We start from the raw sequence: 21,816 nt of genomic DNA on the forward strand, positions 1-21,816 counted from the left end.
AAGGAGAATTAAACACTGTTAATGAGCATCTTAGCTGTCATTTCTGCTCTTGCTAGAACAGTGTGGGATAGTAACGTGCTGTAGTTGAAAGTTGAACCGCAATGCAACTTTGCAAAATTGAATAGATGTTTAAAAAACTTTGTAAACAAAAGTTACAACAAAATAATTGCCTGACCTGTCTGATCACCTCTTTTGTTACATGTCTCAAGACCTCGTCAATTAACTTAGTGAGGAAATATAACTGATAGGAGTGACGGGTAAAACTAAAAGAAGTAGATTATCGCTGTACAAAAGAGCACTATGCTTTTACTTTGGCTATTGGTGTTTGTCAGTATTTCATCCCTCGCACCTGTTTGAATGTGTCCAAAGCGTCCTCAATATGTTCCAGGTAATGTTGCAGCTTTCCGACTCTCATCAGCTGGACCCCATGGACCGGATGAGGATCGGGGTAGTATTGGCTTCAGAGAGAAGAAAGAAAGGGAAGATGCTGAGACATCGGTGAAAGATGTTTTCTGTTGGCTTGGTGCAACTTTTCCACAGATCTCTCAATTTCAGGGGAGACACCCGAGGCAAAAACATTGTTTTTCATGCACTCAGACTATTTTGCTTCCATAACACGTCTTCTTTCAGATTCTTGAAAAGAAACATCCAAAATACACATTTAAGTGTTTATTTTACTTACGTTACGTCTATTTGAGTCTAAACTTCTTCTAAATTCACAAAAAAATTGCATTAGATAATGCCTCGTTTGCATACTGAAACATACATTTTCAGAAAAATATTTGTCTTAATGGGAGTCATCAAATGGGGAAGTGTTATGGCAATATCTATTAGTTACATTTTTTTTAAACTCTATTCATATGTGGTGACATCCCTTAATTTGAATAAATAATACTGTATTTACTCCTTTTGTGCTTTTGTTCTTCTGGCATCCGCTTTGTTATTGCAATTCTAATTCCCCTTTGCTTTTTGCCTCAACATTCTACATACTGTTAAGATAATCATAATTTTTCTTCTGAGCTCATTCATGAGCTGTTAATTCTACTTGTAAAACCAAACAGAATTATAAATGACAAACTATTGCATTACATCTTATTTTAGTGGCTGTACTGTATTATCCATCAATTGTGCCATTCATTTTCTTATCCAGGCCCAGGTCATGGGGTGTGAGCAGGCATCCTTTCCTCTAGCCCTATCTTCCAGCTCTTCCTGGAAGATCCATCATGATTTACTGCCAAAATGCAGAAACAGCGCTCCGTCTGGTTCTACACCGCTGGAAGGCTTCTCCACACAAGACACCCAGGGGGACATGATTAAAAAACATGTAGGCTTGATGGCGAAACTCCCATGACCCCTCAAGTATCCTCACAAGAGTAAAGAGCTAGCTCGATGTTGCATGACCAGGATATGAATTCCACAATACTCCTTGTGAATCTGAGATTGAACAATCGTCCTCAATCTCGTATCTAACACCTCGGCATGAGCTTTCCAGAGGAAGCTGAGCCGTGCTATGCCCCAATAATTGGAGCACACTCTCTGGTCCTATTTTTAAAAACCGGGAACCACCACAGGCACCGTCCTTGAACTCCACATGCCATGGATATATTGAGATCTTTAAACCTTTCTAGACAGCCATAGAAAGCCAGTCAAAGCAAGGTACAGCATGCCTTATATGATGAAGTTTGATCAAGTCCACTTTTAAATGAAAGTGCGTCGGCTACGCTCAAGGTGGCAAGACTTTGAAAAATATGAACTTCACCATTCGCTTTAATATTCGCTCTGTCAGTCCAGTCAGTGTCTGTATACACAGGTGTGATGTGTGACAAGAAGGAGTGCGTGAGAAAGAAATGGTCTTAACAACAAGAAAAAAAGTATGTGCAAGTGTGGATTATGCATTTCTCCATTTTTGTGGATTTACCTGACTGAACATGTGGGTGTGTCTGCATGCTTGTGTGTCTGATTTTCCAGTTTATATTCATTTTTTGGCATCCTAGCTCTTTCAATTAATTTCTTTCACTACTTCAACCGACAGAGAGACAGACAAGCAGAACTAATACTTCACATATTATATATATATATATATATATATATATATATATATGTGCACAAAATTAAAATGTAGACACATACTGTAGACACATACTGTATATGTATATACTCATACCACATATACGCAAGACATTTCTATCTGTCAGTCTTTCATATTTTTAGCCAGTTTGAAATTAGTTAATTAAAAATGATAATAAATATGAGATAACTGAATTTGTAACCATTTGTATGCGCACATGAATGCAAATGAATACACATTGATGCTTAGTAATACAGACTGATGTTTAATGATCTTTGTTACGCACAGTGCACCCCACATGAATGTATAAACACACGTTTTTCAGACAGTTCACACACTAAGAGCTGGGACCGTCTTAGCCCTACAAAGATAAATACATAGTGGGGACTTTTAGGAAGCAGCTTTGTTGTTGGTAAACACTGGAGTTCTCAAAACACTCATTTACCTGACTCCACTTGTCATTTATCCTCTTTTCTTCCCCATCCTTCTGCCTTAATCTCTCCTTCCTTTTCCTATTTTACATCTCCTTTGCTCTGCTCCTACTTGTTTATATTTGTGCTTTGGGCTCCGCTAGCTGCAGGGATTAAAGTTGGTGTCATCGCTCGGTCGGTTGCTTGCTTCCTTCTCTCCTCTGCTGCGCTCCATTCATTGCTCACCCCCACTCTGCTGCCCCCTTAAGTCTTCCCTCTGTTTCTCCTGTTCTCTCTCTCTCTGTTTTCTCTTGATTGCACAAACAAAATGTTTTTTTGATCTTATATAACTGCTGTAAGGTGGCATTTAAAAGCTTGCTGACAAAGCACATTGAAACAAATTTACATTTCTTGTCTGGCTCGTTCTCTTTCTCTGACGTTCACTCGCACACACATAAACAAACAAATAAGACAAAGAGACCTGTAAGTAAACACAGACACATGAGTACACACACATGCACGCCAGCATTAATGTATGAGCATGCATGTACACTAAGATTGGGTCAATTTGAATCCGTTTCAATCTGTATAACCTGTCTCTCCAGAGTAAACACACCACAACAGGGTTCAGTACGCTTTCAATTAATCTACATTTAAATACAAAGAGCCCTGCATTGGTTAATAAAAGAGCATTCATCTTAATTATTTCTTTATGAACTGAAAAGGGCTACTTTCTGACACTGAAAGTTTTTTTAACTCTTTGATTTAAAAGGAAAATCTGTTTTCTGAAGCAAGCAAAATCAAGGTTAATTAACATGTAGTGGCCACAGCCAGAGTCATTTAAAACTCTATGGCTTCTTTGATAATCTTCCAGCAGAGTTTTTACTCGCAATGTTAATTGCCCATTTGTTCATACCTTCAAGCCTAACTTAACTACTAACTGGCAAGCCAACCAATTACAAAGATGGTCCCCATTTCTGTGGTTAGAATTGAATCATTAAATAGGAAGTTCAAACACTAAACCAACAACATTAGTCCTCCATGAATAACAGCAAGTTACAATATTGATTTAATTACCAAGCCAGTGATTCAAGCTGCCATGACATGCAAACACACACATCAACACCAAACTCCAATTATATTTCCTCTTTGCATATAGAACCATACAGCAATTAAAATAATTTCATTAACTTTCCCCTCCTTTTTCCCCCCGGGAGAGTAAATTGAAGGGAAAAACGGTCTTGCCGTATGCAGCTAGTTAGAAAGCCATAGCTCTTGGCTATGAGTAAGAGAAAGGGCAAGAAGGAGAAATTAATAGTTGTGGAAAAGTGTAGCATTTCCATGCAAATGCAGTGGAACTAATGAGGCTCTCGTTTGGAACAAAAGATCCACGGCCTGCCTGAGAGGGAAACATGGATTATCTTACTAAGTAGAAAACTGAAGGAGAACAAAAACAGGGAGGAAAAATTAGCTGTGCGTATTCTTCTTAATTGTATTTTGTTTTCTGTCCATTGCAACAGTAATTTCAGTCCTACATTTCCACAGTTTAGCAAATTTAGCACCGCCGTGCATCTGATGCTGAAACAAAGAACATTTACATAAGCTTTAAATCACAGTTTATGCAGTATTTAGCCGACCCCTCTTTCCAGAGAAATGCAGACACATTAACTGTTCCTCAAATCCAGATAAAACCTTTACACTGTAGGAGAGTCTCGAGGCACTGTGCAACCTTACCATAGTAATCTACAACAGTGGCTCTTAAACTATGAGCTGTGAGCACTTCAACCAAGGAGGGATACTCGCTTGTCACATTCTATGTTTCATTCTAAGGATTTAAGAGTAAATCTATCAAGATTTGAGAAAAGTAAGAAATCTGGATAGTAGAAATTTATTTTTTAAATTTCTTTCCTAACCTGTCAATCATCTTGGATTTACATTTTCAATGCCGATTTTGAAATCCAAACATAAACAGATTACATATCAGGGGCATTCTGCTACCAGACCCCTGACGTTTACATGAGTTAAAAAAAAAACTGCCATCATTTAAACGCTTACATGGTTTATCAGGCTGTGCTTTTCAAAGCAGTACAGGAGATCGACTTCAGGCAGTAATTTGCCCAAAATACTTTGGTCTTCCCCAGAGAATGATGTATGGTGCTTAAAAGACTTTTGGATTTTACACCACCAACAGATCCATGGAGACTGACAGCGTGGGTGTACTTCTCTGGTCCTGCGAGGCCACTGTCTTCACTGCAAAACTGCTGAATAGATGCATTTCGGAAATCCTTGCTTGTTTATTCTGAGTGACTTAACAAAAAAGGTAAATGAATGGAAGCTGAACATCATAGAAAAGTTTTAGCTGTTACTCTATAAGTGCCACCCTGCAAATCTCAATATTAAGAAACATCTTCTATGTTTGGACAATTACTCACAAAAATAAGAATAAAAAAAAAAAAAAATGCTTCCAGAGAGACAAGATAAATCAAAATATCTGTTTTGGAGCTTAACTGTATGTGTGTAAGTGGTCCCAGAATACACTTATTTACTGAACACATGAACGTTCATGCATTCACGTATGTGTGTGTATCAGTAAAATATGTGCAGCATGGAGACATTCAACAAGCTGGCGTGTACAGCCTGCAGCAGGAGGTGTGCATTATTCGCACACAGGCACAGAGAAAACCCCTCTCTATACATCACAAACTGAATAGAGAAACTGAAAAAAAGACCTGCAGAAAGAGAGAAAGAAGAAAGGAATACAGAATGAGGGGAAGGACAGCAGAGAGAGAGAGAGAGAGAGAGAGAGAGAGAGAGAGAGAGAGAGAGAGAACTCCTGCAGCTATCTTTCTTCTCTGCCATCTGAAGAGCCCAGAGGAAGATAGGAGATGAATATGGACGATCTTCCTCTCACTGTCTCTCTCTCTAACTATTTTCTTCTGAATGCTTTTCTCTCCTTCCCTTTCATTGTTGTCTCCTTCCTTGACAAATTATTGCTCACTACATTCCTCTAGTCCTCTTTTGTACCACTTTCTTCATCACGTTTTTTTCTATTTTACACCACTTCTTCCCCTCTCCCTTGTGATTCTGTCCCCTGTCTCACTTCCCCCGCACCCCTCTCTCCCTCTCTCCTTTGTCATTTATCACCTGCTTACATCCCATCTCTCACTTCCATTCTCAGTAACATGTCACCACTCTCTCATCCCCTTCTCCTCATCACCATCTCTCTCTTTGTTTGGTTATTTATTGATAGACTGTATTACTGTTTCTCTCCTGCAGGTATTTTGTTCTGTGTGTGTGTGTGTGTGTGTGTGAGAGTGAGTGTGAGAGTGAGTGAGTGAGTGAGTGAGTGAGTGAGTGAGTGAGTGAGTGAGTGAGTGAGAGAGAGAGAGAGCGAGAGAGAGAGCACGGCTATGCCACTAGAGCTCTGCCCTTTATACAAGATCAATTAGTCTTACACAAACACACACACAAAAGTTGACGGGAATAATGTTGAGTTTGAGAGATAGAAAAACAAACTGCAGAGAAGAGGAGGTAAGGATGTGTGAGGGCTGGAGGACCTCATCCAGAAGACAATTAAAACTGTTGATGCAATTTATTGTAATCAAATCAAACAAAAACTTTGGATTTATTTGGATCTAGATTAATCTGCTTTCAGTAATTTCCCCTTTTATTAGGGCAAGAATTTATGTCTGCTAATTACAAGTGCTCTTGTGGTCTCCCCTTCAAATACTCTTCTGTGTATTTTCTTGTCTTCTTTTTCTTTATACTTTTTAGTTTGCTGCACATTTTCTTCTCTCTATTAATACGTCTGCTCCCTGTGTAACGTCACCATTTTGAACACTCCTCTCTACTCATTTTCACCCATTCTCGCCATATCCTAATCAAATGTCGTACTTTTAAATATAAAATATTTCAGGTCCTGACTTAATCTAATTAAGGCAAACCAAATGATGTTGGCATTCAAGCCCAGATATCACATTGCATCTGGAGATTTGAAGACATTGGCTTAAGAACAAAGCTCAATTTAAAGATTGTGTTTTCCAAATACCACTCTATGGATTCTATTTTGTAATTTTGTTTCCAGGACATACAAAAATGATTCCATAAAAAACTATGTTAAACACATTACTCTGATGCCTGTCCACAAATCACAACTATCATGTACGTATTTCTAAACAAACCTTCTTCAGCTGCATTTCCCCTCCAAAGGGATAACAGAAGGAAATCTTTGCCTCCTTCATCAAGTCAAATAGCCAAATCCAGCACACTGTGAAATCTCTTCACTGTTGAGTCTTTCAACACTCAGGCGCTGCTTTCAGTTCTTAATCTCCAGTAGTTCAAACTCAAAAACAAGCAAAGTATGCATTTATCTTAACAGATCGGTATTTTCACATTATATTCTACCCTTGCAGTGCATCTTTCCAACGCATCGGTCTGAGTGGTAAAAACGATGGAGCTTGGTCTAAGATAACATAAAAGGCTGTGTGGAAGTCCAGTGATGACTATGAAGGCATCAGGATTGAGTAGCAGTCCAAATCTTTGAAGTAATCATTTTGAAGTAATCTACATTGATAAAGACAGTTGTGTATGTGAGCCTTAACTAAGGGAGTTGTCCTTCGGATGCACATTAGTCACTCTTGTCCTTTTCCTCACATTGCTGTTCATACTGGAATCAGGAAGGAAAAGACACTCAATCTATGGAGTGGATATCCAGATTTAAAAGGCAGAGGAAGTTTTTTTCCCCCCTTTTAAATCTCTAGAACAATAAAGCTACCCATCGGTGACACACACACACACACACACACACACACACACACACACACACACACACACACACACACACACACACACACACACACACACACACACACACACACACACACACACACGTATTTATTCCGACTCACCTGTATACTGGAAGTGTTTTCTCTCCGTATCCCACAGCCTCCTCCCAGTGTCCCAGGTGAATGGAAGCATCTACAGCCATGTCTGTCACTCTGAGTTTGTACAGATTCTCATCGGGAATGTCACCACCAACAGTCGATAAGAGATGACTACAGCCCTCCAGTAACGCTTGCCAATCTGGAGGGTCATTCAAGGAAAAACAACAATTATACTGGAAGAACCTCAAAAAAAGTAAAAAAAATTATGTATTTAACTAATGTATTTATAAAGCCAACTTTATAAGGCCTCGATTTATTTAATCATAATCCCACGTTACAGTAGATGATGGATTATGTTCAGTGTTCAGTGTGCATTGGCTGTAGTGGATCCTGAAGGTAAAGGATACCCGACTCTGCTTTCAGTCCTTCCAGTCTGGGTAGATCCTCCTTCAGCAGGCACCATGTTGATCCGTGCCCTGGCAGCATGAGCCTGTCCTGGGAAAGAGAGGAGTGGTACCACCTGAACATCCACATTGACCAAGTACACATTAATGTTTAAACACACACACACACACACACACACACAGAGAGAGAGAGAGCACCATAATGAGGAGTGAATGGAGTGAGCATCAAAAACGGCTAGAACGCAGTGAGTTTATTAAAATGAATACTTGAGTGGTAAAGTTACACATTTACACAACCCCAGCGGACTGACAGCTGATGGCAAGAAGATATTCATTATGGCACAGTCTGCTGCATGTGAGAGCATATGTGTAACAGATTTACAGAGTATCGCTGTGTAGGTGTTGCTTAAGTTTGATTTAAAAAAAACTCCTGTCACGCAATGTGTTTTAAGTGTCCTTCATTGCAAGAAAACGGTTAAAAATAGAGATAAAGAAGTAGAGACAAATGAAACAGGGAAACTGCAACACACACACACACACACACACACACACACACACACACACACACACACACACACACACACACACAGGGTGCAGTGATGCACAAAAAAAATGCACCAGATCAATATATTTTTTGTTAATGAAAACCTTGTTTTATGTACATCTTAACACATGCACAACACACACATATGCACAGGGGGAGAAAAATAACACAATTTCCTGTGTTTGATGTCAACAATCATTTGTCGCCATGACTACTTTGGGTCACAACCCAGCAGCCTGCCATCACCATCTGAAGATTAAAGAGAAAGAGTGGGAACGACAGAAAGTGTGTGTGCGTGTTGCTTGCAGAACAAAGGTGGATTGAATAAAATGAATGCAATTGTCCCAGAGAATCAACTGAGTGCTCTCTCTTACCTTATCTCAAACACACACACATTTCTGAGTGCTGCTGTGTTGTGGTAGAGTACAAGCAAAGTGTCATATATGGAAAACAAAGCTGGCAGAAGTGACGGCAGAAGAAAAAGAGAAGGAGCGTATGGAGCGAGACAGTGAGATCCTGAAAAAGAGAGATCGAGTGAATTAAGATGGATGGAAAAGAAAACTGCAGCTGAAAGACAAGATAATATTTCTCATTTCTCAGTAGGTGGTCAGTGAGAGGGAGAGAGGCAGAGAGAGAGTGAGATGTGTGAAGAGGTGAAGTGTAACCGAGTGACGGAGAGGAAGAGGAGATTAGTGAGAGAGAGAAGGAGGGAAAAGGAGGAGAGGACAGGGAAGTGTACACTGATACATGTTATGAACAGACACAGCCAACAGCGGCATGGCAGAGTATGTGTGTGTACCCGTCTTGTGGGGACATAAATGTGATTACACAGTCACAGTGTGGGGACTCGCCTTCTTTTTGGGGACAAAAGGCACGTCCCCATAACATAAATCATTATGATCATTGAAGTTTTCTGGAGAAGTTAAGTCTCCAGAAAATCAATGAAAGTCAATGTAATGTCCCCAAAAGTCATGAAAACAACACTGTGTGTGTGTGTGTGTGTGTGTGTGTGTGTGTATTTATATATATGAGAGAGAGAGAGAGAGAGAGAGAGAGAGAGAGAGACAGAGAGCGAGAGAGACAGAGAGCGAGAGAGAGAGAGAGAGAGAGAGAGAGAGAGAGAGAGAGAGAATGCCTGCGTGTGTTTGAACTCAAACATTTCAAGCAAGAACCATTTTTACAATTGATAAGAAAAAATATTAAGAATTTGGGGTAAGATTTGGATTCGGGAAGAGCTAAATGTGCATGAGTGTGTGTGAGTAAATGTGTTTTTGTAACCTGAGAATTGCCTTAAAGGCAACAACGGCTACGTTAACTTGAACACAAACAATCCAATCCTAGGTCCAGGCAGTAATGCAGGAGAATCAGTTTAGATACTCTCCTTTCTAAATCTTTTACTGATGGACATTTCAGTTGGAGAAGTGTATTCAGACATTCCTGGACCGTGCTCCACAACAGTAAGAAGATCGAGGAACATTTATGGGATGCTTTAAAATCAGATAAACGCCTTACCCTGAATATTACCCCTAGGATTACCCCTAAGTTTCATGTAAATGTAGAGATTGGCATAGTTTGTGTTTGGAAATGAACAACAATTATGTAAATATTTGAAACCCAGAAAAATCAGCAGTGAATGTGACGATGTAATTTGTGTTCATGTTACTTTGTCTTGAGAGTCACAATGCTGGCAGCTGCATGTAAAATGGTATTGGTCCTCCAACTGTCTCTGTCGATCTTCAGTCAACGACAACGTCTCAATGTAACTTATAGTCAGCTGAAAACAGAGAGAACAGTTTAGTTTGCCCTTTTGCTATACTATAGATCATAGTTAAATGCAGTTCAGTGCAGGAGGATAAATCATTTTGAATCTAAATTGTGTCGATTGCTTTTGGTGGAACGACATACTGGAGTAAAGTGTGCGTGTATATCTTCCAGATGGCATGGATGCATCTCATTACATAGTCAGGAGGGATGGTGAAGTATGGAAAATGACGGGAGACACTGCCAAGTCCCAGTGATATTTCTCTTGGCTACAATTTTTAGGAATACTCTAATAACATTAGGTTTATTGTTCTTCCATCAATATGTATTATTACTTCTACAATAAAATTCACACAATAACCAGAGTGATTTTATGTCAGTGTAAAATATGGTTCTATGTTTCAGATTATGTATCGTTTAAAACAGCCTTAGGCATTGGCTCCTCCATCAATAACAGCAGCAAATAAAAACATTCAATAAACATTGCTCACAAAGAACATGAACATAAAAGCAGAGGCAACATCACAGTCGATAAAATCAGAGTCATATTCCATGTCGTTAATGTTTTGAAGGTGAAGCGTGAGTATTTTTTTTTCATGCAGTACCTCCTCTTCAGGGTTGATATCCCGAACAGCTCTGAGCTGCAGTTTTGTTCCCACAAACACCATCACACAGTTTGGCCTACAGTCGTGGTTTAGCAGAGATAAACTGGGAGAGGGAAAAAAGAGAGAGAGAATTATATCTGTGATCAATTCTTATACTTCCAAACCCTTCCTGGCAAATAAAAAGACAGAGAGAACATGATAAAGGTTGAGAAGAGACAACTACAGCCCCATCCTGCTGAGCCACCAACTGCCACATGTCCAACTGGTTAGGGGTTACTCAAATCATTGAGACCGATGTTGACTGAAATGGTAATTTGTTCCAACATATTCATGAGAGAAAACACACATGCTGAGTGGCACAGCTCCCTCAAGATCACCATCCATCCATCTACAGTATCAGTTAGTCAGTTTAGTGTGACAGCTGCAGGATACCATATGTCTTTCATCCCTGTATCCAAGGTGCTGTTAGGGGGTTAAATATCATCTGGCAGCTTCTCATAATGGGAATCCTGCACATAGAAGTAAAGACTGAGTTGCACAAATGAACCTCAGACAGAAAGTTACAAACACGTGGACACACACAGACACAGATAATTCCCTGCACAGTGTGACAAAATGAGTACTCTGCTTCTGTCATAACAAATGTCACTCTTCATTTCTTTCTGCCGCTCTATCGGCCTCAGACACATATACACAAATAAATCAGGAAACGATGGGTACTCCACTTCTGTCACAACAAAGACTCATTTCCTAATTTTCAAAATAGATACAGCCAATCCTCCTACTCACCCACACGCACACTAACTGACAGTGTCGGCATCATAATACTGATGCCACATATTATTGTTTTTATTTACACTTTGCTTTAAGGCATGAAGAGCTTTAACCTTGCGCTTAATTTTACCAGTAATATCTTCCTGGATTTTTATTAAAATCATAATGAAACAGCATTTTAGACAATATTAAAAAACACGTGTAAGCAGTGTTTAAACTGGGGTTTGTTGTATGAGGGGGGCTTTGTGGTTTTGTTAGAGGGGTCCGAGGGGATCCTCAACTGGTACTACTTTTTTTATGCATCTTATTTACATTGAAATATCTTAATGTCTTAATCATGAATTATGATGTATTATTACAGATGAAACTACCCAACAGTATATAAAGTAATTAACATTAGTTCAACCATTACCAGCTGCAACATTAAAGTGATGAATACATTAATGCATAAATAATTACAAACATAATTTATATTATTCTGAAACTTTAAGTATATGTTGATGCTAATACTTACTTTTGTACTTTTATTTGAGTAATATTTTAAATACAGGATTTTACAAGAGTAACACAAGTATTTTACACTGTAGTACTGCTACTTTTACTTAAGTAGAGGTTGGAGTACTTCTTCCCCCACTAAATGTCAACATTAGTTTATTGAAATGTTAAAAGGCTTTTGGAAGAATGGTTGTAAGTATGACGTGTTTCCCAAATAATAATGACATATTAACATTGTTGGGGCAGGCTGTACTGCAACACAAGGAGAAATCATTCATCTGTAAAGGAGATTTAATGGGAGACAGATTGGATTCATCCAAATCTGATTTTGTTGACATAACAAGTAATACACATTAATCATGTGATAGTCAATGAATGATGTCTTTGACTTAAAGTACTGTAAAAACACATGTAGTTCCCATGTATTAGGTAGACTAAATATTAGAAACACTTCTTAGTTCAACAGCACCACAAACCACGGCCTCTAACATGAATTGAATCAACACCCCTGAGCATTATAACCTCCATGAAAGTAATATTTATGCAAACTGTTGTATTAGACTGCATTAACTTTAGCGAGGTGTACCTAATAAATGGTTGAATAACTGTCATAAAATTGTCTTATATGTGCTCTTCACTTCATGAATTTAAAAAAAGAACAAGGCTTAAAAACAAAGAATGTAACTCTATTGAATAGTGGTGATTTCACTTGATTGTAAAGTATGTGCTTGATGTGCAGCTTTCCCATGCTGACACTGTAATTGTTATGAATGTTGATGATTCTTTTTTTAAATGAAGTACTTCAAAACCTCTCTGACCCATAAAAAGACATTAACTGTCACTGCGCACATGGCCGTGAAAAAATACTGAAGAGGTTTGTCTATTTTTATGAGACCCTCCATTACTGCTGTTCCTGAGTGTTTGTGTGTGTTGAGCCTTTGTAAAACAGTAACCCCCTGGCTTTGTTCTATAGTAGAGAAGTTGCGGGTTGAATATCAACTAGAAATCAAGCCCTCCAAACGATGCTTTTATCTGATGGAGAGCAGCTCATTAGCATACTAATTAGATTAATTAACTAAACCACATCTCACATTAACAATATCTGCTCCCACTAACAGAAACTGTTGCTGAGGGCAGCAGGATAGAGAGCCACATATAGTAGACACAGTAGAGGAACAATCATTGATTATACTTAATAAAAGAAAGGGTTAAATACTCTCTTCTCTTTGTTACTGTTTCCTGCATATTCATTTTTCAGTCCTTGTTGAGAAGAAGTGGTTCAGTACTTTACTAGATTAAATGGCACTAAAAATAAGAAATTAATGTAGTGCAAAGCCTTGACATGATACTTACAGAAAAAGCAGGATTTAAATAACAAGTTGAGGCCCAACTGTGTGCAATCAACAACTGGTATTCTATATACACCGGTGATACACCAGGAACACCAGACTTCAGACAAGGTAGGCAACTGCCTGGGGCCCCCAAATAAAAGGGCCCCAAACAGCTCTACATTTATTATTATGTCTAGATATGAAACGTATTAAATTATGTTACTATTCTAAGTCATTGTACCCCGAATTAACTTACAAAAGGCCCCCAAAACTGCAACTCTACTGTATACTACTTACTTTGTACTTCTACATCAGAGGAAGACAACATTTTACAGATTCAGAGTTGACTCACAAAATACAACAATTTCAAATACAATGAATTACTATTCCTTAAACTATCCAGCATCATATTGGAATTGAAAGCTCCAGCATGAACCGACCTTAAGAACATTTAAATAACGTTACATAGTGCTGATGATGCCTCTCTTTCACTCTTCAATGGAAGTAAAAACTTGAATGCAGGACTTTTACTATACTGTATTAATAGTTTAAATATTAATAGTTAATATTTTTACTTCTGAAATAAAGTTTAGTTGAGCTTAGTTCTTCTTCAACTGCCAATATCAACATTCAACATGTTAGAAGGAGGGTAAAAAGTAAAGCAAGACGACGTTTGCCTGGGGCTCCCAAAGCTGAAAAATGTTGCGGTTACTCGCGGTCACAACCATCAGTGAAATACACTAATCGGAGGTAATGTAATTTCCAAATAGGTGTATTAGTCGCTTGCTTTAAAATAACCACCATGGTTATAAAGTAGAGCATGGATTTTAATTGACGAAGGTATTTTGCTGGTGGTAATGTTATTAGTGCCACCCAAGTCGTGGCTTACCTGTCATAATTGCACCAAATTCTACATGGGACTCCCTTGGTTCCAATAAAACACCTACCTAAGTGTGAAGTAGACTGGATGAGCAGTTCTCAAGATAATGCAAGGAACACACAGAGACAGACACAGACAGAGATTACTGGCTTTACAGTAAGATATTGTGAGCTCATCTCTTCTTCCTGTTGTCATTTCAGTGCATATCTGTGAGGATTTGGCTGTGGCTACACATGAGTTTGAGCTACTCTGAGTTGACATGATGTGCAGCTCTTATCAATCCTACTGTGAATCAATTTGCTCCCGTAAAAGACCTCAGAGGATGGGATTTTGCATCATATTTTCAATAGGCTAATTAGCAGAGAGGGAGACAGAGACAGACAGAGAGAAAGATGAGCTTAGAGGAGAGGGATGAAAAAGTCACCAAATGAGGAAAAAAAAAGTTTTTGACATTCAGTAAAGAGAGAAAATGAACAGAGGTGAACAGAGGTATAGCCTCAGCGGAGCAATCCCCCTCTCTTCAGCAAACCCAGTTGTTGCTAGGCAACCCAAAATATGAATAGGCAGGGGACCATCCTGCGAACGGGCCCATCATTTATGGATGAGTTACGGAACAAATCGCAGACACACACTGACACAGGCACACGCTGTTTGGCTGAGCTTTGGTAAAGCCACTGTGACCATCTGACATTTCAACACCAGCCAGATAAACCTGCTGAGATACCTGGAGTGTGTGAGTGTGTGTGTGTGTGTGTGTGCGTGTAGCTCTAACTCTAACAACATGTGCAACGACAGGCCAAATCCCACCCTATTCACCCAGGACTCAATACAGTGATTACAGTGCATACTGCCTAACTCTGTGTCTGTATATGTGTGTGTGTGTGTGTGTGTGTGTGTGTGTGTGTGTTTCACTCCCACATGCCAGACCAGAATCACAACATATCAGAGTCAAACCTCGTGTTTCTCCATGCCCCCGTCTTCCTCAAACAGCTTCATAATATTCTGTCAGCATTCATTTTCAAGTTTTCGGCCTCACAACAAAAAAATGACTTCCCTTCCTCCCTTCTTCCTCGTACTTCAAAGAACTGTCATGAAAATAGCGATGGGGGATGGGGAGGGCTTTGGAAGTGAGCGGTTAAAGGATGGGTGGGGTTGGTTGGGGTGTGGTGAGCTGGCAGGTAACTCAAGAGATACATTTATCTGCACATTGTGGCATTTTTAGTGTACAAGTGAGAGAGAGAGAGAGAGAGAGAGAGAGACAGAGAGAGAGAGAGAGAGAGAGAGAGAGAGAGAGAGAGAGAGAGAGAGAGAGAGAGAGAGAGGAACTATCTAACAATGATTATGAGCAAGATTGAGATTAATGATGCTTTTTAGAGGTGTATGCTTCACACATTGCCCTTTGTGTGTGTGTGTGTGTGTGTGTGTGTGTGTGTGTGTGTGTGTATTACCTAGGATACAGCCCAACTCCAATCTCTTGCAGCTCTCCGTCACTGATGGTGAAACAATTACATGTCACCTAAAAGAGAGGAAGAGGATACAAAAAGTGGAGACGAGAGAGAGAGAGAGAGAGATGATTTGTTAAATTGCCTCAGGGAACCAACAACACCTTTCATCATATGCTCTGAACATTTTTTCATATCTTTAGCACCTGCAAAACCCTACTGGCACTGAAACTGAAACATGACATACAAGGTTTTTGCTTTGAGATGCAAAGGATTTGAATGTGTTAAATTACCACCTGGTTATGTTAGAGCCAGGGGAATTATTTCCTTGAAAGGATAATAAAAGATTTTTTTAATAAAATACATATCTGTAATATTTTTCATCAACTGAGTCAACATAATGTATCGTGTCAGGTGGTTTTAAATAGAGAACAGGTGGAATATTTTTGTTTCCTTCAGGGCCTGTGAAAATAAGAAAGTGAAAACATTTGAGAGTAAATGTTTAAAGACGGTATTCCTTGAAAACTACACAGAAGAGACAGATAAAAGAAGGAAACATGAGACAAAAAACAACTAGCAGTTCTTCTGGAATAGAGCTGATATGAAAGTAATTTACCCCCATCAACTTGATCAATGTTTGAGAGACAGGAGAAAAGAACAGAGCAGTATGTCAGATTAAAAAAAGTGATGGAACACTGTAGACTGTAAAGCTAGTGACTGTTTAGATTATTACACTATTATATATATACTGTTAGCGTGATTTGAAGACTTTTAAGAGGCCTTCTACAAACTGCAACACTGTAAGTATGTACATATTATGTATGAGTGAATGTATGTATGTTTGCATGAGTGAACGTATGAATGTAGTTGAATGTGATTACATCTTATACTGTATACAGGTATCACGTCTTCACGCTTACACTTGTTTTTAGGTGTAGAACGATGATGATGATGTAATGGAAAATAAACTTCCTTTTCATAGTACTGACTAACTGACCAAATGGTACAAATGGTGCCAAAATGATCGCAATGTGCCCAATCAAACAAAAAGAACAGCATATTGTAAGGTTATCTAATTAAGTTGAAATACTATTATGAGCATTTTAATTTGGGACAAATCAAGTATTGACATATACAGTATGTATCTAAATCATAACACCCTGTTTTAAACACAAACCTAACCAAAAAACACAAATCAAATCAACAGTGAGTTAAGGATCATTGCTTCTAAAACTACAAGCCACAACTCAAACTTAGACTCAATTTAACTTTATCATAAATCTAAATACTGATAATGCTTTAACACTTATGTGTATGAACCTCCCACAATGCACCAGGGTGGTCTGCAGGATTTAAAGGACACATTTCAGGAACAAATTAATGAAAGCGTCCCAGCTTTCAGGAGACAAAGGAGGGATTTCAAATGAGGGAGAGAGATGGTTTGTTTCTTTTAACTAACAGAGTTGTTACAGAGAAGGTTTGAATAACAAAATGCTTGAAGAAGTTGTTTCAAAGTTAGAGACAGAGAGTGATGATGAAAGGGAAAAGCAATAAACACTTAAACATAAAATAAGTGAACGATAATAGAAAAAAAAAATGAATATAAAAAAGGTCTTTGATGTGTCAATTACTGAGCTAGTGCTGGTAAACAAATGTGTTTGAGTGTGCTGGTGGTCGTGGTGTGCATGTCGGCATGGGGTCGAAGAAAGTAGATAAATTATTTTAGTAACAATAGTCTTCAGAATAAAGATCCAGAGGCAGACAGAGGAATGCAAAGAGGGAGCGTGAGATTTAAAGTAAGCCACAGACAGATGTTCTTCATCCTGCTGAAATTCACACCAGGATCAGAACTCAGCAAGATAGATTTGAATATGCAGTTTTATTAAACACCATAAGAGTCAGGTCTCATGGGAAATGAGGCTTTTTACTCAACCTATTAATTATAAAGCCGACAGGAGAAAACATGATTACATTGAAAACACTAAAACACACACAAATCATTCTTTTTTCATATCCCATACACTTCTCACAATCATCCATCATCTGTACCATAAAGCATGTATTAAAAGTGGGAGAGAAAGACACATCATACAATATGGCAATATGTTATATATGAATTACTATGGTATAAAAGCACTGTAACTTCTGTATTCTTCAACCATGTTTATGTGTCTTAACTAATGGGGACAACAATTTTTTTTCGAGAAGGGCTTGTTGTGTTGGAGTACAGAAGGATTTTCAGTGTCATGGATACATATTAAGCTGATGTTGACCATAACAAACAGACCAGATGAACAAAATGTTATTAGAAAGATCACACAAGGTGGTTAAAGAAGTGCAAAGAAGACTGTGACTGACTTAAGTATGTTTATTTTTTGTCATTTATTAATTAATTTTGCCCACGTCATACACCTATCTCCTGTCAAGGAGTCCCCCACAGTTTTCACCTCATTAGGAAAAGGCAGCATTGGTTAGTGACAGCGGGGATGAAGGGACGGCCGTGCAGAGAGAACAGAGAGGATGGTTTTGAGAAGGGGGGGGGGGGGGGGGGGGGGGGGGGGTGATGAAGTGTAGAAGACCAAATTTAAACAAGCAGTGGTAGGGCACTCAGCTGGGCATAGATCTCTCTCTGTCACACACACACACACACACACACACACACACACACACACACACACACACACACACACACACACACATGAGAATCATCTGTGCAGAACATCCACATCTGAGTCTCATTCCTGTATGTTTCTATTTGTCTTATACAGCTTCCTCTCCTCCCTCACTGACTCTTAACCTCTCCTCCTGTTTTCTTTCTCTGCCTCTTCCTGTCTGCACGAAAGTAAAATAAAATTATAAAAATTCGACAGACGCAGGACGGATCACATCATCAGACTTAAAACGTGATCTATTGCAGCTGGTGTTCCCACTTTGAAAAATGTACCTAGAAGTTGTCAACAGACACATTAAACTGGTCTTTAATCTCATCAACCACAGCTTTACTGTTTGTTGACAACTGATGTCACATTAAGCTAAACTGTGACAAACATGGGGTCAATCTGACTTCATTCACTAGAGAGCTTTTTCGAGACGACTGGAAATGATGGACCACCAAGTTCATCAACAGAAAATGTGATCCACAGCTGAACTTAAGATGCTCCATTACAGAGAAGCATTGCTGCTGTACAATTCAGTAAACACAAATGAGAGTCACATGTAGGTCTTGTTGCTTCTTCAAACCTGAAGCTTTGCTACTTTTAACCTCCACATTGCTTTTTACGGTGGCTTTAAACTAGAAATAAAATGATTAGTCGATCAATCGATCAACAGAAAAGGAATACATGCCACGTGCAATCCTTCTCAGTAGTAGTATACAGAATATACAGAATATGCCTCAACCGTTGTGTTGTGCCTTTGTTAAATAAAGTAATAAAATGAACATGAGCAAAATATTTATTGCTGAAGTATTTATTTGCAAAACATATCTGGTTCCAGATTCTCAAATGTGAAAATGTTTTAGGTCTTTTATGATAGTAAGCTGAATATCTTTTGGACTGTAATTTCAATATGTCACCTTCAGATCTGGGAAATTATAATGGGCATTTTTCACTATTCTATGATATCATGAAGACCAAACAGACAGATTATTTGTAAAAATATATAATGGTTGCAGCTCTACTTTAGATACACATACAGAATGTGTGGTGAGGTTAAATTTTTTCAAAAAACTTTTTTAAAAGGGAGAACATCACTTATTTTTCCTATAGAATAAGCTCACTAGTTTTCGAGGTGTTATATGTATTTGAGAAGCGTATAATATAATAATATAACACCATATCTGGGCGACACCGACCATGTCATCCATCAGTAACCATGGTGAAGGCTGTTCTCTACTTTGATGAGAGATGTTAAGAGTCTCCCACAGTTGACCTATTTTATTTATAACCTCCCCATTAAGAAAGAGAGCCCTCCACAGCAGCGAGTGTGGGTTCAGATGTGGTGGTGAAGTGCCAGTAAGGAGGGACCAGTTTGAGAGAAAGCCAGAGAGTTACAGTGTCTGGAGGGCTACTTTCTATCCATCTTGAGTGAATGAGCTCCAGCACATAAAGCAGATATTCTTAACAGCAGGCTCTTAATGGGGATTACAGGCCTGATATGATTCAGCTACTGCCATTCCCACTGTGGAGAATTAAACAATTACTGCATCTGTACAAAAGATATCAAAGCGTGCATTTTGTCTCGAAGGCTTTTCTTCAAGATGGTGCAGAAAATGTCAGTCCCCACAGCCATTCATTTGTTTGCTCATTTATTTTTCTGCCTGTCACACACAATATTTCTGCTGATTAGATTTGGATAAAATGTGTAGAAATGATGAATGCGAGATAGAGGAACAGAGGCAAAGACAGGCGAATGAGTGAAGGGTGTGGTGAACAGCCTGTGATGTGGAAAATACAAATAAAAAAAAGAGATCAAAAACACTCACACAAAATGTCATCTTCTGGGAGGGAATAAAAAACGAAAAATGTCACTTTTTCACACTCCTGATATATTTTGGACGTCATAGTCAGTTCTGAGGAAACTATTGTAAAAAAACAAATAGATGTTATTACAAAGATACAGACATGAATAAGTACTACATTGAATTAAATAATTTAATTCTACCAAAAAGATAAATATTTAACTTGTAGTTTTTAGTTAAATGGATAACTTTATTCTGTAATGAATCTGTAAATTCCATAACTTCAACATCAAACCCCCAAAAGCAAATCTCAAAATTTGCTTTTTTTTTTTGCCCCTACTGTATTTAAGAAGAATGACAGCCGCAAACAACATATGTTTTTATTCAACTAATAGAGCCCTCTAGTGACCGTATTGGTTTTTCATTGCAACTTGGTGTTCTGTGTCGTTTTACCTTGACGGTACAAGCACGCACAAAGGCGCTTATGCTCAATGTCCTGTTTGTTGCATTATTCTCATAAACGGCAGAGGGCGGACAAACGAAATGTACAGTGAAGAAGCAAGAGTCAACAAGTGTTACCGGCAAAATGTCAAAAACAGGAATAATGCAATAAACGCTCTTGTATGCACTCGGAGCTCACACGCCACCTGTGAAGGCTCGTGCTGCGGTGCCACGCGCGAGTATAAACAAAGCCGACGTGATGATGTCATTCATGGCCCGTGCAGCTTGCTTGTACGTTGTCGCCTTTGTGCCAAGAACAATGGCAGAGAAAAATAGAACATTTTATTTTTTGGACTGTGAGCTACAGGTCCTGACTGACGAGGTGCAAACGCATTCATCAAAACTTCAGTCAAGGAATTTATTTGGGATTTAATTTCCCAATCGGTCAGTATCTTGCGCTTCAGTTACGGTACCACCAACTCTAACAATAATTTTACTGTAACTGCGTGTGGCTATAAGCGTTGATCTTTGTGGATTGACTGTTTTTGCGATGAGGTTCAACTGCATAGAAAAGATTCAATTTTGCAACAAATGTACACAAATAACCTATTTTAAATACATGCACATAGGACTACCGAGACGCTTGGCAGTGCGGTCAGGGTGCATGTCACCCAATTTGTGGGTGAAATGAGAATTACATGGTTTCTTTTTGTCTTATTTGTGCAGGTTTAGCGGCCATAAAAGCTTCACAATCCTTTTGTGAATTCACCCCTGAGACGGGTAAACTAACCTTCTAAGTATTCAGCGAGGGAGGGGCAGATCAAAATGATTTCAGTGACATTTTGGAAACATATATACGTGTGGCACAGCTCTAAGTGGATGGTTGGGGGTTTGGGATGGTGGGGAGCTGGAGGTCCTGTCATCTCATATCGGAGGAATTGGATTGGTTTGCTTTGTCCTGTCATGTCAGTTCAAAAAACTTGTGACTGGATGGTTTATGTCTTTAATGTTGCTGGAATTGGTTCAATTACTGTCAATCTGGAAAACACTACAAAGGCCATCAGACACAATCAAAGGCTGCATCTGTGTGTGGCGTGTGTGCACTATTAATGCTTTGATAAAGTATTTATGACCGAACCAAGGTTCTTTCATCTCGCTATAGACAAGTAGACAAATAGACAGAATTACTGAGGAAATATAAGGAAAAAAACAAGGCTAAATGTACCCACACACACACACGGACACCTAAATAAAAGGCTGCCTCACTTCAGTGCTGCAAACCTGTTCGCCTGTAGGTGACAGAGATTATGTTCTAATAA

The 21,816-nt window shown here is 38.8% G+C and overlaps 1 protein-coding gene across 1 annotated transcript in view; it reads right to left on the bottom strand.

Moving 5' to 3' along the window:
* The window catches only part of smyd3 (SET and MYND domain containing 3), a 71,001-nt gene that overhangs the window by 3,932 nt on the left and 45,253 nt on the right, over positions 1-21,816 (bottom strand). The window contains exons 6-11 of the mRNA XM_068730659.1: positions 15,604-15,671; positions 10,676-10,778; positions 9,973-10,083; positions 7,769-7,856; positions 7,386-7,560; positions 350-458 (exon numbers count right to left, since the gene is read on the bottom strand). Of these exons, the coding sequence (XP_068586760.1) occupies positions 350-458; positions 7,386-7,560; positions 7,769-7,856; positions 9,973-10,083; positions 10,676-10,778; positions 15,604-15,671 (654 nt within the window). The remainder of the gene's footprint in view (positions 1-349; positions 459-7,385; positions 7,561-7,768; positions 7,857-9,972; positions 10,084-10,675; positions 10,779-15,603; positions 15,672-21,816) is intronic.

The sequence above is a fragment of the Cebidichthys violaceus genome, unplaced genomic scaffold, assembly GCF_023349555.1.
Source record: "Cebidichthys violaceus isolate CVI_PGR_0920_01 unplaced genomic scaffold, fCebVio1.0.p SCAF_5, whole genome shotgun sequence".
Classification (NCBI taxonomy): domain Eukaryota; kingdom Metazoa; phylum Chordata; class Actinopteri; order Perciformes; family Stichaeidae; genus Cebidichthys; species Cebidichthys violaceus.